The sequence below is a fragment of the Dama dama genome, chromosome 29 (assembly GCF_033118175.1).
Source record: "Dama dama isolate Ldn47 chromosome 29, ASM3311817v1, whole genome shotgun sequence".
NCBI classification, from domain to species: domain Eukaryota; kingdom Metazoa; phylum Chordata; class Mammalia; order Artiodactyla; family Cervidae; genus Dama; species Dama dama.
Window position 1 is genome coordinate 20,963,714 of NC_083709.1, and position 17,918 is coordinate 20,981,631.

The following is a 17,918-nucleotide window of genomic DNA, read 5'->3' on the forward strand; positions in this document are numbered from 1 at the left end:
ACAGCAATGATCAGTAAACCAGGATACCTGATTAACTAGAACACCCAAATCTCAAATATTAGTTAACTGTAATATAATATTAAGATATCCGTAAAAGCTCTCAACATACTTTCAGATCCCCTGAATCAGGGTCACTCAGGAAGCTTGTTAAAAATGTAGATTCTTGGGTACTTACTAGCCCGGATCTACTGTATCAGAATCTCTTGCAGGAAGCATGGGTGGGAGAGGATGGGATACTTTTAAGTCTGGAGAACCAAGGCTAGACAGAGGTGTTCTAAGATTCTGCTGATATTACAGTCACCAGGAGAGGCTTTTAAGATCCAAACGTCCAGGCCTTTCACCTTACCAACCAAACCAGAACGTCTGGGAATGAGATCCAGGCATAGGTATTTTTTAAATCACAAAGTGTTTCCAAGTTTAAAAGCACAGGTTTAAAAGAGCAGATTCTTTAGGGCAGTTGGTATTTTGTGTAGATTTATGTACATATGTACTGCGTATTTATTCGGGGGGAAGGGGCAATGGTTGTAAACACAGGTTATTCACGCTCCAAGCTCTGTGAGGAGGGCTGTGCGGAGCGGCAGGTCACGCTGCCTGGCCTCTCTTTCTGTGGACAACGTGGCTGAGGCTGGCCAGCTACAGAAGGAAGTGTGCACGGCTGTCTGGGCAGACAGAACTCAGGGCTGTTCTGTAGAGAAGCTGACACTACAGAGTCGGGACCCTAAAAGACGGCTGTTCCCTTGCTCTTTGTATACCCGCTGCTCTCCTGCTCGGGCTTCGCCTCCGCCCTACTCACCCGAACGTGCTTGTCCTTTGCTCCTTTGGCCAGGATGGCCCCACCTGTTAGTTCATTAGAGGGAAACATTTACCCTCTGACGGCCGTTAACTTGAGGGGCTGTGAGGGACATGCCCCAGCCCTGGTTTCCCTGGTAACTACAGCCAACCTGATGTCAACCCCCGCTCTAATAAATGGGAGGAGCCGCCGCCTCCTCCCCGGGGTGAAGACTACCGCGTGTGCCGCCTGCGGTCAGCCGCACCCCACGATGCTTCAGATGTGTAAGAGCCTCCCTCTGCGAAACCACTGATGCCTCTCTCGCCGGGGCCAGGCTCTTTCTTTGGCCCTGCGGCTGGTGCAGCCCACCCAGACTCTAGAGAGCCCCTCTGAGCCGGGACTCGCCCATCCACAGACCTTCCTGTCCCCCACAGCACCTCCCCCCAGCCCCGACTGTTCCTGCCTCAATGCTGTTGTCAGCGCCCGGCTCCCTTCCTAAAATCCTTCCTTTTGTAGTTTCTTAGGTTCTTTTCAGCAGTTTCTAGAAAGCGCAGGCCTTCGACAAATTACCAACTAATAACATATCTTTTGTCCACACCCCCACCCACTGCAAACTGATGGGACTTAAAAGGGGGGGGGGGGGTGTGTGTGTGTGTGATTAAAACCTGGGCGTCTGGAGGGCTGTCTGCCAGACAGCCATATATTTTTTACAGCACATGTGGATGTCAACTGACTTGTGCAACGTCTGCCAAGTGCATTGATTTGCTCAAGCCACCGTTATTTAAACTGGTATCAGCTAAGCTATTCTACCCCACCCTGAAGACTGAAGCCAGGCACCACAAGTGGCAGTGCTTTCAGGGCCAGCGAAGGGGCCAGACGGAAAGACTCCCTGTGGGGCCCCTCCCACAGGGACAACTTCCGGGTCAAGCCCTGAAATGGCGGAAGGTTCTGAAGAGCTGTCTGTCTGCACACTGAGAGGGCTTCCTTTTCTACTGAGCCTGTACGCAGACCCTTCACTGGCAGTGAAAAGCAGCTGTACAAAGTGCATTCCCTGAGTTTATTCAAAGCTCAGGCTCCTGGGCTTCTCTTGTGGCTCAGCTGGTAAAGAATCCACCTGCCATGTGGAAGACCTGGATTTGATCCCTGGGTTGGGAAGATCCCCTGGAGAAAGGAAAGGCTACCCACTCCAGCATTCTTGCCTGGAGAATTCCATGGACTGTATAGTTCATGATTGCAAAGAGTCAGACATGACTGAGCGACTTTCACTTTCGGGCTCCTGATGTTTTCTCTTCTGTGAACCTAACAGACGAGACAGTAGCAGCACTGTCCTCACATTGAACTAGGACAAGGGCCTTAAATAAGCGTCAGGTGCTAACCCGAGAACATTAAGAAAATCATGAAACTTTCCCCATTAAAAAAAAAAAAAAAAAGACACACATTCCACACTTCTGGATGTAATTTCATGGACTTCAAGATCCTCCCCTCAACGGTCGTACCGACACACCCAAAGATCCATGGCTCCCAGGGTGGCGACACTTGATGGAGGGGAACCCGCTGACTCCACATTTCTTCACTCAGTGAGGGAAGCCCGGATCACGAAGCAGGAGGCGAGGAAACAGCCCACGCTTCCCCGAGCTTGCCTTGTTCTCCCACAGCATCTTCTTGGAAAGCAAACCAACGGACATTCCTTCCGCCTCCCTCCCAGCTTCCCTTCTGGCGCGGGGGGCAGCTGCCTGCAGCGCCGTCTCTGCGTGCTACTCACCAGGAGGAAAGGGCCCTTGGCGGCCCAGTCTCGGGAGCTGCCCGAGCCGTACTCCTTGCCGGCCAGGACGATGAGGGGGAGGCCCGCCTGCTGGTACCGCTCAGCGGCGTCGAACACATCAAGCTGAGGAGGAGAGGAGGGAGGTTTTACCGACAGAGTAAAGGCAAGCATGTAGACGGAGGCCAGTGAGTCCTGAGGGGACATGGAGGAGTGTCTGCAGTCGGCCAAGTCAGTGTAAAGTCAAGGGCAAACTCAGCCAACCAGTTGCCTGGTCTACAAATTTCCAGTTAACGCCGTCTATTAATACTACTTATTTTCTTCTTCTTTTTAGTCGCTCAGTCGTGTCCGACTCTTTGAGATCCCATGGACTGTAGACTACGAGGTTCCTCCATCCATGGGATTCTGCAGGTACTTACCTCTATCAAATTGAATTTTATACTCTTAAATGAAATGCCTTATTGTCCTAATTTTAGAAAAACATTCAAATCCTAGGGCATCGGGGGAAAATGGAAATTAGATCAGTTTTTTTTTTTTTTAAAACTCTTCCATTGATTAAATATCTTAAAGGAAAAGCAGAGAATCCCACCTAAATCTGGGATTTGATTTTGTACCAGAGGCTGGGTGATGGTCAGTTGTGAAGGGTGGCCAAACACAAAAAAAAGGTCACGTGTTTCGAAATTACAAAAATGCATACTTTTATTCATCACCCTTCTACATGGAGGTCAAGGTAACAATAGTAGAAACACTGATGAAGCACCAATCAATAAAGGACAAGAAAGCGTTAAGGAATCTCTTAGTATATATGAGAAACGGCTTTAACAAATAGATTTCATTTGTTTCTCATAGGAACTCTGAACATTCTGCTGAGCTGAGGCTTCACAAAGACAGGTGATATCATTGATGGTGAGTAATGAAACTTTTATTTTTGTTGCTACTTAAGTCAGAAAATAAGATCCCTCCAAAGAGGGAGTGTTTGATTTGAAAGGAGCTCTAGAAAGGTATATAATCAAACTCTCAAGTAGGCTTTCACAGATTATTACTGTGGTGAAAGGATGGAGACTGTGGTTAATGTCCCATGGCACTGCCTAAATCTAGATAGGATTCTGTCTGTCTTCAGCTGAAGAGAACTCACAAATATAGAAACTGTTGGGGGAAAAAAAAAAAAAAAGAGTAAAAGCCTGCTGTGTCTAACCAAAAACCCTGGATGCTTTCAAAGACCAGAAAAGAAACAACCTACCCGATACTTTCAGAGGTATCGGTTACTAGTTTGGATATTAAGAATGTGGGAGTGTGTGTTTTAAAGTGCTTTCAAAACGACCACAGAGCTGACAATCCCACGGCAGAGTGGGTTGTGGAACCCAGATGTGCGGACTCAGCAGGTTTGAATTCCGGGCTCCTGGCTTTTCTCTTGTGTGCGTCAAACCGAGAGTAGCAGGCAGCTTATAGAGTACCGGCTCCCTGCACACGCCTTCTCTTCTAAAGGAAGCATAAAAGTTAGTGGTTTCTTCTGATATCTCACCTCTGGATTCCTAAGTATTTAATTGGTCAGCTCATTTCTCTTTATTATCCATTAAATTCTTAGAGGATTTAGTTCTTTCCACTACCACTCTTGTAGGGCCCTTCCTCTCCGCAACCTCTCCTCTCCAGGGCCTTCTAATATCACTGTCATACCTTTTCTAGCCATATGTTTTAAGTATGTACATGCTATTTACAGCGGAGCCACATAATGGACTCAGATTTCCTTTTCTTGGCAATTAAAAAAAATTTCTTTTCCCACTGGAAATAATAAATTTGTATGTGTGTGTGTGCACGCTCACCTGTTTGTGTCCCTACCCATTAACTCCCAAATATACTACCTAAAGTATTGATACAAATCTTTTCTGAAGACATTCATATCTATCAGGCGATTTACTTTAAAAATCTTTTTCACAGGGGGTCACTCCTGACGCCCTCATTCCTGTGTGGACCGCCGACTCTCTGAGGTGTGTTCATGTGACGGAGGAGTCTTCCTTCCCCAGCATCCTGGCGATTCCCTGCATTTCCTTTTCCTGGGTCCTACATCTTCCCCTATATTTGGTTTATTCTCTCATTTTGGTGGAATACAATTACCAAGTAGCTTTCTGAGACTGGGACTGACAGATTATTTTTAAAGCTTTTGAATATCTGAATGTGTTGTTACTTTACTCTCACTTGGCTGGTAGTATGAGGGATACACATTTTAGGGTGCCAACAATTTTCCTTAGTCTAAGTCTCCTGGGTTGCCTTGAGGGCATCTGATCCCCAGAAGAGTGCACATAAGCTTTTTTTCCCCTCTCCGAAGTTTCTAGATCTTCTCCTTACCTCTGCTGTTCTTACTTTCAAGGTGATGTGACTGGGAGTGAGTAGTACTCACGTGGCTGGGTGTGTGCAGTGGACCTTTCGATCTGGAATCTCAGATTTTGCACTTGAAGAATTTCTTGTGTTAACTCTTTAACAATTTCCTCTCAGATTTAATCTGTTCTTTTTAGCATGTTTATTCAGTCAGATGCTGGTCCTCCTCGATTCAGGCTTTGATATTCTTACATTTCCTAATTCCCCCTTTGTCTTTCTACCTTCTGGAAGATTTTCTCAACTTTTCCTGTGAAATTTTTTAGGGACTGTTTTTTTTTTTTTTTTTAAGAGCTCCTTCTTGTCTTCTGATTACACCAACAGAAAATCATCTCTTATCACTCTGACGAAACAATTGTTTTTCTTAGTTTTCTTCTACTCTGTGCATTATCTGTTTTTCTCTTTATTCCTCCGTTTCTTGTCTAGGTCTGTCTTTCAAGTTCAAGGCCTGACTCCAGTGTCTCTTCATCTCTGATGCTGTCTCCTTATTTAAGCTGAGGCACTAACCATCTGACTAGGAGTTCTGTGCATGGTAGGGCTGTCAATGAGGGGTCCCACCATGACAGTTGGCATCCTGGAGGCCCTCAAAGTCTATTAACTACAAGTCCCTCCTTTGTCTCTTGGGGATTTTACCATTCATCTGTATCTTTTTCACTTAGTAGTCTACTGTCCCCACTAGTCACTGAACAAATATATGTCCTAGGCACTCACTCTGTGCTGGATGGCTTCGCAGGTGGTGCACTGGTAAAGAATCCGCCTGCCAATGCAGGAGACATAAGAGATGTGGGTTTGACCCCTGGGTTGAGAACGTGCCCTGGAGTAGGAAATGGCAACCCACTCCAGTACTCTTGCCTGAGAAATCCCATGGACAGAGGAGCCTGGCAGGGTACAGTCCATGGGGTGGCAGAGTTGACTGAGTGACTGCCGCGCGCGTGCCACCCAGGGTTAACCTCAGAACCTTAAAAAGGAGATGTTATTTCTACTTTGCAAGTAAGAAAAGTGAGGCTCAGAGAGGTAGATAGATCGCTGAAGAAGGCTCCACAGCTGGTCTGAGGTGGAGCTGGGACTTGAACCCAGGCTTGTCTGACTTCAAGGGCAGGCTTCCCCACGTCTCCCCATGCCTGCCCTCTGTGAAGAGACAATTTCAGCTCTAATAAACCAACTCCACGTGGTTCCCATTAGGACCCAAGCAGGCCTGCCCAGTCCTCTATATTCTTCCTTCCGTAATGGTATGATTAAGTAAATGTTACTGAAGTCGTAAAACAGCACTTCTTAGTAAATATCCTCCACCTTAACCTGGAATTTCTCCTTCAAGTATTCTGAACTGATGAAACCTCAATCGGAGGCTTTTTAAGCTCAACTCCTAAGAAACAAGATTTAGTTAAAGCATGAAGCAGAAATCTCTAAGCAGGAAAAGGCCTTCCAGTTTAAACGGACTCTTCTTTAGGGATGACCTCTACATATATGGAACACTTGGCAGAAGGGATTATGTAAAGCAAGAGGTAGGATGAAGTGTGGAAAAAAAATAAGACCAAAGGGAAAGGGACAAGGCAAGCATTGAACCACCCAGAGCCTGAGAAATGCTGGCTTCTAGAGGAAGCGCAAGACACCATACTCACAATTTCACCAGAAGGCAGATGGATAGTCTGTGGTGCCTGCTTGTTCAAGAATTTGTTTAATAAGCGGATGTTGGCGAATGTCCCCCGCGCCATGATGGCATCATTTCCTCGGCGGGAGCCGTAGGAGTTGAATTCTCGAGGAGTCAGGCTGATAACGAAAGTAGGAGAGAAGCTGGTTTAGGGAACTGAGAGATTAAACCTGGCTTACACCATGAAAGGGGGAAAAAAATCACAAACCTAGTATTTCTGTGAGTCTACTAAGTATTGTTCTCCAAGACAGAAAAATGTTTCCATAGCTTTGACTGAGGGCCCATTGAGAGGTAGCAGGTGCGATGGTGAATCTATAACCTCCTAGCATCAACCTAGAGTCTTATAAATCTGGGTAGAGCAATCGGGAGGAACTTGAATCAGAGTATTTTATTTATTCAGTAGGGTAGCCTATAAAGCTTCATTAAAGATAAAATGTTAAAAGTGGGTGGAAAAAAAAAAAAGGAAGCAAAGGGAATACTCCGGGTACATCAGTTTGGTGGAGCCGAGAGTGGGGGACACACAAAAAACATTCTGCAAATGAAACAGAATAGGTTCACATTTGTCTGGGAACTCGATGCAATTAAAACCATGTAACTGGCAACATGACTTAGTATTGTTGTAAGATCAAAAGCAGGGCAGGGACGAAGGAGCAGAACAAGAACTGCTGGTCCTAAAAATCAAAGAAAAATCTGGTCTGTGGGTCTGAATGAAGGGACGTTTTGAGATGTCTGGAACAACATCTTAATGAACAGTGACCAGTTCACTGAGCTATTTCTTAAAATGCTAGGAACCATGTGTGTTAATGATTTATTCATTAGCTCAATTTTGAAGACTGAGAATCTAAGCATGGGCTTCAGGAGTAGGTGAGTGTGTCTATGAACCCCTGAAATTATGTCCAAAATGTGGATATGTATTTTTCTGGAATAGTATATTTCCTTTAATTCTATTCTCTAAAGAGTATCAATAACCACCAATCAAAAAAGGTGTTGGTTACTTCTCTCTTCCTAGTTTTTTTCTTCCAGCCTCGACTCTATTTCTCTAGATTCTCTGTCCTTAGAAGCCTTTCCCATTCATTCATTCAACAACTTTTCACTGAGTACCAACTACATGCCAGGAGCTGTTAGGTGCCTGGGATACAGCAAATCCCTGCTTTTGCAGGGCTTACATCCTAGAAGGTAGAGACAGAAGTTTTTTTAAAAGAGCATCCTACACAAGTGTTACTAGATTGTGGTTAAAACCTAAGAAAAGGTAGGCCAGGGCAAGAAGAGTATGGTGGGCGTGACCTTATGGAGGAAGACTTGAACTTGGCGTGGGAGTTAGTTAAGAGGGTATCTTGGGGAAAGGCATCCAAGAGGAGAAAACAGTCAGCCCACCCGAAGGCTGTCAGGCAGAGGGGTACTTGGCCTTGTTTGAACATTCAAGGAACAAGATGGTGGGCAGTGTGTCCCAATCAGTGTGGGTGAGGAGAAGAGTAGGACTCACCAACCCACCTTGAACGTCTCCTGCCCTTTTCTATTTGCTGATGGACTCGCATCTCCCACTCAACACAGAAACATCTCTTTAAAAGCTCATAATATGAGGACTTCACTTAGGTGGTCCAGGGCCTAGACACCACACTTCCAGTGCAGTGGGCCTGGGTTCCATCCCTGGTCGGGGAATTAGATCCCACATGCTGCAACTGAGACCGGGTCCAACCAAATAATAAAACAAACGAATGTTAAAATCTCATATGTATTAGGTTGGCCAAAAAGTTTGTTCGGCTTTTTCTGTAACATCTTAATAGTAGACAACCCTGAGTGAACTTTTTGGCCAACCCACTATCTGTGTATGGGCAGTTGCCATACATTTTAAAAAGTAGTTGCCCCACGTTAAAGAAAAATCTCGACACAGGCCACTGTGCGTTCAACTCCTCTAGATCTGGGCTGTCTTCTTAAACTCACAGCACACACATCCTGGGGAATAGGAGCTATTCTCGGTCTGAATAAACAGACTGTCCCATGGGATGCACCAGGAAAAGGCAGAGACTGAATGAGCATGAGAGAGGGGGAAAGTTGTGAAGAGAATGGGTTACCCGCCCAGCAAGTCAGGCGAAGGGCAAGGTGGCTGTCCTCTCCCACTGGGAAAAAAAAAAAAAAAAAAGCTTCAATTCTGTTTCTCATATTGACTCTGGGCCCTGTCCCTGAAGAGGGTGATTCAGGAAGTGGGGATGGGGGCCAGGAACGTTCATCTCCCCAGACGAATCTTGAGAAAGTCAGATCTGGGATGGACATTGACTGATACTGGTACACTATGGTGGTGGTTTAGTGTCCGACTCTTTGTGACCTCATGGACTAGCCTGCCAGACTCCTCTGTCCATGGGGACTCTCCGGGCAAGAGTACTGGAGTGGGTTGCCATGTCCTTCTCCAGGGGATCTTCTTGACTCAGGGTTGGTTAAATAGCAGTATATAATATTAGTGTAATACCTGTTAAAATAGGTATATGACTGAAGGATTGCTGAATGGATGTATAAATTGCAAATTCTCACAGCTGTTTTCTGTAAAGGATGTGTCTCATGGGATTTCCTTGGTGGTCCAGTGGATAAGACTCTGCGCTTCCAATGCTGGGGTCCTGGGTTCTATCCCCAGTCAGGGAACTAAGATCCTACATACTACAACCAAGTCCATATGCCACAACTACTGAGCCTATGCACTCCAGAGCCCACACGCCACAACTAGAGAGTCTATGGGCTGCAACAAAGACCCAGCATAGCCAAAATAAATAGTAAACTAAAACCCAACATATGTCTCTCAACCAGGAAATGTCAGTGCATTTCTGGTTATACCCCTGTCAAGTGCTTCAAGTATAACCAGGCCACACAGGGGAAGAGTGGAGCCTTGTACATAAACGATCAGCCAAGCTGGTGGCAGGGATGACAGCTGAGTCTAATAAGTACACTTGCTCAAAAAGAAGGTCTCCACGTGCTAGGGTTCACGTGCTGGTGTATTCTCTAGTAACTTCAAAGCAACAAACAGAAAGAGTGATTGCTTTTCAGGCTCCAGGGTTCAGTGAAAAACTGTAGTCTGATGCCAAACAGACCTCATGGAAAGAGGATTAATGACCTCATGCTGTCCCTTTTGTCTTCAGGCTTCCCCTGCTTCCCTCATAACTTACCCTCTGTTAGTTAAGTAGCGAGCAGCAGGGCTGTTTCTTGCGATGTTTCCAGCTGGAGAGATGTGGTCTGTTGTTACTGAATCTCCCAAGTTTAACAGCACATAGGCATCCACGATAGACTTAGGGGGCTGAAGATCCAAAGTCTAGCAAAGAACACAGTAAGTCAGTGTTTGCCCGGGTTTTCTCCAATGCATCACCAGGGGGGCCTCAACAGCAGGGGTCCACGGATCTGAACCTGATGACAGCCCTACATCAACACATAGAGAATGCTCGTTTTACTGGGTTTATCAGGGGTGTTTAGTAAAGCAAAGTGAATTTATGCAAGATATTCATATCTCATCCTTGAAGGAGGTGAAGTATTGGCACTATTCCCTCAAAAGCAAAAGGGATGCTGCCGCAAATGACATTCTTTCTCCACATTCAGAGAAGGTCCCAAGTGCTGAGTACGGCAGGAGTCCTGCCTTCTACTCACATCCTCTCATCCCCTCCTCCCACCAGGAGAGCACAGACTCCTGATCATCAGCTTCAGAGAAGATGTCCCTTGTTTGTATGGGTATGAGGCTTAAGTATGGCAGGTCCTGGAGGCTGTTCTCCTGGACAGCCCCCCTCAGACGTTACTGAGTCTCTGTCCCGGCGATACTTGATCTCTAGGGGTCTCTGCACAGCCACACAGAAGCCCTGGACAGACAAAACTACAGGCCCACGCCAGCCAAATAACCCAGCTTCCTCAAGCTCTCCCCAGTGTTATCTGCTCAAGTGTGTAAAGGTTTCAACGAAGCAGGTAGTCAAAGCGAGGGTACTGGTTAATCAAGTAGATTTTACAAGCCAAGAAACTTTTTGAAGAACACATTTTGTTAAAAAAAAAAAAAAAGGGCCTACCAGGTCTTCAAAGAATGGTGGTGATTTAATGTATGTAGATTTTGGATTCCAGCAATATAGCTTATCTGACGGGGCTGCTAGGGCATTCCAGCTCTCATTCACAGTCTTGGGGAGAAAGAAAAAAAGGACAGGCAGGTATAATCACAGTTCATCCTGAGGAAGACTTAACATGTGAACATAATACATATATTCAAGCTAACAGTATAGTAAAACCAATTCTTAGCCTAAATGGTCACACAACATGTCTATACAAAGATAACACCATGCCAAGTAATTTACAAATACACATGCCCTGTGACAGGCCATCTCTAAAATGACCCCATTTTAGATTCCTATTTAAATTAGACCCCACTTAAATGATTCCCAGGAGGATTCCTGCCTCGTGGGAATCCTACCCGTAAATGAACCCGTCCTGCTGGGTGAGGGCTGAGCCTAGCGACTCATTTCCAGGATTAGGTTATACTGTCTTCTGTCTCCTCACCCTCTTACTTGCTCTTGTTGGCTCTGATGGAAGCCAGTCACCATGCTGTGAAGAGACCCGCTAGTAAGGCCCTGACGGGGGTGTCTCTCGCTGACAGTCAGTGAGAAGCTGAGGCCTTCACCCATAGCATGCGAGGTCCTTTATCCTGCCAATGACCACACAAGCGGTCTAAGAACTGGCTCCTCCCCAGTCAAATCATCAGGTGAGACCACAGCCTCAGATGACACCTGGAAGAAGCCTTGTGAAGGCAGACACACCCTGTTAAGCCGCAACTCCATTTCTGACCCACAGACACAGGTAAAAAGTGTTTGCTGTTTTAATTCACTAAGTTTAGGAGTAATGTGTGGCAGAGCAATAGGTAACTAACACACATAATTTATGAAATAACAATCCAGGTTGTACCCGAGGGGAAGTTATTGATGCTCTGAAGATTTGGGGAGGTAGACTTCCGGTCACAAGGACATTAGATAGTGACGGCCACCATGCATTCAAATTGGCTTGAATTTGCCCCACGTCATTAACTCAGCCTCTGGAGAAATGCATTTAGCCCAGTATCCACCAAACTGCCTTGAACCATTTCCCAAAGAGCAGCTTATGGGATTCACGGTGTGTGAGTGTGACTCCTATCTGACTCCGCTCCCGAGTCTGCCCTCGTATTTCAAGCTACTAGCCCCAGCCAGAAGCCCTGGGGTCAGCCTAACACAGAAACCAGGGCAAAGGGTAACATTCGAGAGTCTCGGAGAGTGGTATCGAGCCCCATACATTTCCCCCTGTTTGTAAAATGCACAGCAAGTTTTTTTTTTTTTTTTTTTAAATTTCAGCAGCTTCATAGTTTGGTGCTTCCTACTGAGTGGCTTTTATTTGTGTTACTCTTTGAAGCCGGCAGATAAATCTGAGCGGTGTGTTCAGCCATGTGGCCCCTCAGTGACACACTATAGGGACACTGGGCTCCTCATCCACAGCTCATGCTCACCATGGGCTGTCAGAGGAAGAGGGGAGCCATGCAGAGCTAGCCAGGAGCCGCATCCGTGCTGAGTCCACGCCTCCTGAGCCTGCTGCTCATGCGTCCAAATCTGGGAACAGCTGGGGTGAGTGGGGTCTGGAAGAGCCTGAATTTTAAGAGCAAAATGACTGTACCACTTTCCCAGTCATCTGAAGAAATACCACTTTGTCTGGTTGATACTGACACTAGCCTCAAGGTTGGCAGAGATGACGCGGAGGAGCGACTTCCCCTTGACACTGGGGCAGGGACCTCACCTCTATTTTCTGGTAGACCTCCTTAAACATCCCGGGGATCACATACTGACGCTCCACCGCCTGGATCTCGTCTCTGGTCGGCCAGATGTCTTTCAGAAATACCTGCTGTCCCTTGGCATTGACCCCTGGGGAGAAATTGTTTATTAGTGAGATGAACTTTATCTCATATCCAATTTTCATGGTCACAGGCAGTCAGCCCAGTCTCATTGTTCAGAGCAGTTACATTCAGTAAATTCTCTGTGCACACTTAGAGAACACTCAGTCACTGCCCACAAGAAACACACAGGTTAGGCTCCCAAGGGTGTTTATCAACATTGTTGTCAACTGATCAATACGTAATGCTGTTTCATGTATTTCTGTTTACATACCATTGAGGCATTCACACTGAACTCATGAGCCTGTCTAACATGAGGCCTGTCACAGCCTTCCTGGGCTTAGGAATACTCCACAGCACTTTAGCCCTACTCTCAGAGGTCATCTTAAACAGTAAAACCACCCAAAAAAAGCACAAAAGTGTGAAAAACATGATGCTATCTGGAGCACAAACAGGACACTTGTTTGCAGCATGAGACCTGAATAAAAAGACAGAGTGTCACCTTGCTTGACCTCAGCGGAGAGAGGCACGGTGAGTTTTCACCACCTTGTGCATGTCTGTGAGTGACCATGGGAGTGTGATGAGCACTAATTTTGGGGGTGAAAATCCACTTCAATGAGTAGAAAAAATTTGAAAATACGGAATACATATGTAATGAGGATCAGCTGCACATCTAAAGCTGTGATTTCCTTAAAGTCAAGTCTAGGGCACCGTTTTCATATTATCTAATCTGCGTAGCATGGACTGAGGAGGGCACACAGGAGGCCAGGGCAAAGGAAACAAAGCAGCGTGTCCCCCAAGCTTTGAGAAGCGGCACACTGCGGACGTGTTCCTACAGCAGAGAGATTAAAACCAGGCAATCGTGAGATTGAAGCAGGCGCTGGAAAGGGAGGGACTGGAGCAGAGGGCAGAATGGCAAGACCTCCATTACTCTTGGTGTTTCTTTCCCTTTTTGTCCCTTCCCCTTTATAAATTCTTGTTTAGCTATTTTAATTATGTCTTAGTTGTGTGCTGGGAAAGGAAGCAAAGACCCTTCTTCCTCCTCTGATCTTTGGAGATTCTAGGCTTCATTATTTATTAAGGAAAACAATAACTTTTTTCCAGTAACGTTTTCAAATTCATTGGGGGGAAAACAAAATTGTAACCCCACAAATCAGATCTTACCCAGTGGCTCTTTCTCAAAGTCGATCCTGATGGTCCCAGCAATCGCATAGGCTATTACTAAGGGCGGAGAGGCTAAATAGTTGGCCCGGGTATTGGGGTGGACTCGCCCTTCAAAGTTCCTGTTCCCAGACAGCACTCCGACAGCTACAAGGTCCCCCTGTGTGAGGAAGGGGGAAACAGGTCGCAAAGACAACAGACTGCCTGGGCTTCCTAGACCCAGCTGCTGAAGTTCGCCTTTAAGTCAAGTAGCCCTTTAAGCTTCCCCTGCACTGGTCCTCTCCCCGGGGAAGGAGACCACACAGGGTGACCCTGGGGGAGACATGCTGGGTCAAAAGCAGCAGAGAGACGCACTGGATGGTTTCTGCTCATGAGGAAATACCAGGTGGGTCAGGAGGCAGCATCCTAGTTATTCTGCAGCTGGGGGCCCGGGAACAGGAGGGGAAGATGACAGGTTGACAGCTAGAGGAAGCCACACTGGCTGATAGGGATTCTATAATCAGTGCAAGCAGACAAAATAGTATTTTTCAACGCTATAGAATTTATGGGACAAAAAATCAAGCCAATGAGTTTATGTTCAGTTGTCTGACTTGGAACCAGCCTGCAGACAACAGGAACGAATGATTCTGGTGCTGTCACGTGCATGGGGCATGCGCCAGCCAGGCACCGCACTAAGGCCTTTGTGTCCACTATCACGTTTTCTGAAACACGTACTGTTATCCCTTCCCGTTTACAGCTGTGAAAACTGAGGCACAAAGAGGTTCATGAGCTTGCTCAAAGATATACAATTAATAAGTTTAACTCAACTCCAAAGACCATTCTCTTAACCACATACACCCCGTGCTTCCCTGAACTTTCTTTAAAATTACCAGCATTTCATGCCACATCATATGAAAAAGAAAGACCCACAGGCTCCCCTGTAATTACCTGCACGATGGCCTCTACCACAGCCTCCGGTAAGGGCCCGCTGTTGCCGATACAGGTCATGCAGCCGTAGCCCACCACATCGAACCTGGTGCGGGAGAGAAGCGCGGGGTGCAGGATGGCTCCCAGTGGGCCCGCCTGCTGGTTCCTGGAGACCACTGACTTAGAGAAGGCTAACACAGGGCTGTCTCTGTGAGGCTTTCATTCTCGGGAGCGTCTTGATCTACTATTCATTCATCCCAAATCATTCGGTTAAGACTCCTTTTTATAATTTACTTTAAAAAAAGACTGAAGTATAGTTGATTTTATATTGTATTTTACCTATTTTATACCTAGTAGTGTGTATCTGTTAATCCCATACTCCTAATCCCTCCCCCTTCCAAATCCCCGACTTTCCCTTTGGTAACAATAAGTTTGCTTTCTCTATCTGTGAGTCTGTTTCTATTTTGTAAAAAGACTCATTTACATCATTTTTTTTAAAGATTCCACATACTAGTGCTAATATATAATATTTGTTTTTTTCTGCTGACTCGCTTCATTTAGTACCATATTCTCTAGGTCCATCCATATTGTTGTGAATGGCAATATTTCATTCTGTTTTCTGGCTGAGTAGTATTCTGTTATGTATATATCTTTTTATCCATTCATCTGTTGATGGACACTTAGGTTGCTTCCATGTCTCAGCTATTACAAATAGTGCTGCTATGAACATGTGGGTACATTTATCTTTTCGAATTAGAGTTTTTGTCTTTTCCAGATATATGCCCAGGAGTGGAACTGCTGGATGATATGGTAGCTCTACTATTTTTAGTTTTTTAAGGAACCTCCATACTGCTTTCCATATTGGTGACACCAATTTACATCCTCACCTACAGTGTAAGAAGGTTCCCTTTTCTCTACACCCTCCACACCCTCTCTAGCATTTATTATTTGTAAGACTTTTTGATGATGGCCATTCTGACTGGTGTAAGGTGATACCTCATTGTGGTTTTGATTTGCATTCCTCTAATTATTAGTGATACTGAGGATCTTTTTATGTGCCTGTTGGCATCTGTAAGTCTTCTTTGAAAAAATGTCTATTCAGGTCATCTGCTCATTTTTTGACTGGGTTGTCTGTCTGATATTGAGCTGTATGAGCTATCTGTATATTTTGGAAATTAACCCCTTGTTGGTTGCATTGTTTGCAAATATTTTCTCCCATTCTATAGCTTTTCTTTTAATTTTGCTGATGGTTTACTTTGATGTGCAGAGTTTTTTTGATTCCCTTTAGGTTCTATTTATTTTTGCTTTTATTTCTTTTGCCTTGGGATGTTGCTATGACTTATGTCAGAGACTGTTTTGCCTATGTTCTCTTCTAGTAGTTTTATGGTGTCATGTCTTACATTTAAGTCTTCAAACCATTTTTAGTTTATTTTTGTATATAGTGTGAAGAATATCCTAATTTCATTCATTTAAATGAGGCTGTCCAGCTTTCCCAAACCACTTACTGAAGATACTGTCTTTTCTCCATTGCATATCCTTACCTCCTTTGTCGAAGATTAATTAACATTGGTGAATGGGTTTATTTCTGGTCTCTCTACTCCATATAATTTACTTTTATAAGTAATTCGCTTTTTAAATTTGTAAGTAAATTATGAGGAGACTACCTAAATGATCTGTAATTTTTAAAAGTCGAAATCAGATATCTGATATCTTGATTCACTATTCTTATTATATAATCCCAGGGACTTCCAACTTTTATGAGGTTCATAATAAAGATCTATGTCAATTAAATTAGTAATAGTGGGTTACTAGGAGAAACTGTATTTGGAAACAAATAATTGACTTCAGTGAATCACAACATTTCCAGGTATGTGAAATAATTATTTTCATACAGAGGGCAGACTCTCTGTGGCAGAGCCAATATTAGCCCACAGCACACCTTCACGTAACTGAGAAAAGTTGCCCCCTCCCCTAGGAGTGCAGTGCTACAGCGGAGCGTGGGCTTGATATCAGCCCACACTGTCTTCAGAGATACCCTTGTCTGATGGACAACCAGCACAACTGTACGGGAAGGAAGCGCCTGTTGGAAAGTGAGGGTTTAAGTCTGCAGTACGCAATTAGATACCATCAGATAAGCTTACATCCATTTCAAGGTGACTTAGCAAGGTATCTGTGGAATACAATGCAACAAAAGCAGTGGTGTAAGAGACTTCTCCCTCACCCAAGCTGAGACAGGTAAGGCATGACTCCGCTTTCCCGCAGGTAGTAGGTGACAACACCACTTCCGGGAGACAGGCTAGTTTTGATGTAAGGCTTCACGCTCAGGCCTGCATCCACAGCCTTCTTCGCTAACAAGCCTATGAAACAGTAAACACAGACATGGTTGCAGGCTGCCCACTCTAGGCACTACAGACAGTTCAGGAAACACTGACTTTGGTCTGTACTTCTGCACCGCCTGCCAGGACCCCACTCACGCTGGTGCTTTCTGCCATTTTTTGCTGCCTAATAGAAACCAAAGCCTGGCGTGCTGCAGTCCACGGGGTTGCAAAGAGTCAAAGACGACTGAGGGATGAACAGTAGAAATCAAACGCTCACCAGCACAAAGTCATTCACGTTTGTTCAGTAAGCTCAGAACGAGCCATGGACGTGAATGACATGAAAAGAGAAGTGCTTTTTGTTTTTTAAAGAGATAAACCATTCATGATTATATTATCAAGTGAGTTTTTCATTTCTGGAGGGAAAGCAATCTTTCTAATTAGATAAAAAATAATTGGAAGGGCCTGTTCCTAAAGTATACGAACTGTGTACTAGTTGGTGAGGAGTACAGTCCACCTAGAAGTTAAAAATCTTGTTCTCAGATATTTCTTAAAGTGGAAGATCAAGGGCTGTTGGGTCACTTGATTCTGGGCAAATCCAGAGGCTATGTACGACAGGGACACTTGGGTGCTCTGACTTAGGACATCTCATGGAAGTAGGAAAGAAAGAAGGAGTGTGGGTACTAAGAGACAAGAAGCTACAGACAAGCTGGTGTCTTGTCTTAAGGAAACTTGTTTGTCCAAAGCTTAGGGGCAAGAGACGAATACTTGGACAAAGAAAGGTTTCCTTATGCACCCGTCCACTTCATAAAGAAAGAACTATTTGTGTGTGGACACAAGAGGAACTCTTCGGGATATTTTAAAACTTGGAAACTAGAGGGACCTTATATTAGTGAAACTGTGCATGTAAACATTAAATAACCAGAACTGCATAATAGGCAGATTAAGTTTTATCAACCAAGTGCCCTGTGTGCTAATTCAGATGCACTTGGCAATGTATCTAAGACTAAATGCCACTGTATAAAAAGGGATTTTATGAAGAACAATCTGTGGCATGAAAACATTTTTTCCTTTTTCTAAATTCAGACACAAGATTCTAGGCTTTACCAGAAATTCATCTTTCCTTC

General features: G+C 45.0%; 2 protein-coding genes across 2 annotated transcripts in view; one reads left to right on the top strand and one right to left on the bottom strand.

The window, feature by feature from the left end:
- LOC133048569 (antiviral innate immune response receptor RIG-I-like) overlaps positions 1-6,484 on the top strand; it is a 69,942-nt gene extending 63,458 nt beyond the window's left edge. The window contains exons 18-20 of the mRNA XM_061132295.1: positions 2,863-2,939; positions 3,378-3,434; positions 4,464-6,484. Of these exons, the coding sequence (XP_060988278.1) occupies positions 2,863-2,939; positions 3,378-3,423 (123 nt within the window). The 3' untranslated portion in view covers positions 3,424-3,434; positions 4,464-6,484. The remainder of the gene's footprint in view (positions 1-2,862; positions 2,940-3,377; positions 3,435-4,463) is intronic.
- Positions 1-17,918, bottom strand: part of ACO1 (aconitase 1) — a 65,911-nt gene that overhangs the window by 2,393 nt on the left and 45,600 nt on the right. Inside the window, exons 12-19 of the mRNA XM_061132297.1 lie at positions 16,698-16,833; positions 14,498-14,582; positions 13,574-13,730; positions 12,316-12,440; positions 10,578-10,682; positions 9,699-9,841; positions 6,518-6,665; positions 2,532-2,654 (exon numbers count right to left, since the gene is read on the bottom strand). Coding sequence (XP_060988280.1) covers positions 2,532-2,654; positions 6,518-6,665; positions 9,699-9,841; positions 10,578-10,682; positions 12,316-12,440; positions 13,574-13,730; positions 14,498-14,582; positions 16,698-16,833 — 1,022 coding nt within the window. The remainder of the gene's footprint in view (positions 1-2,531; positions 2,655-6,517; positions 6,666-9,698; positions 9,842-10,577; positions 10,683-12,315; positions 12,441-13,573; positions 13,731-14,497; positions 14,583-16,697; positions 16,834-17,918) is intronic.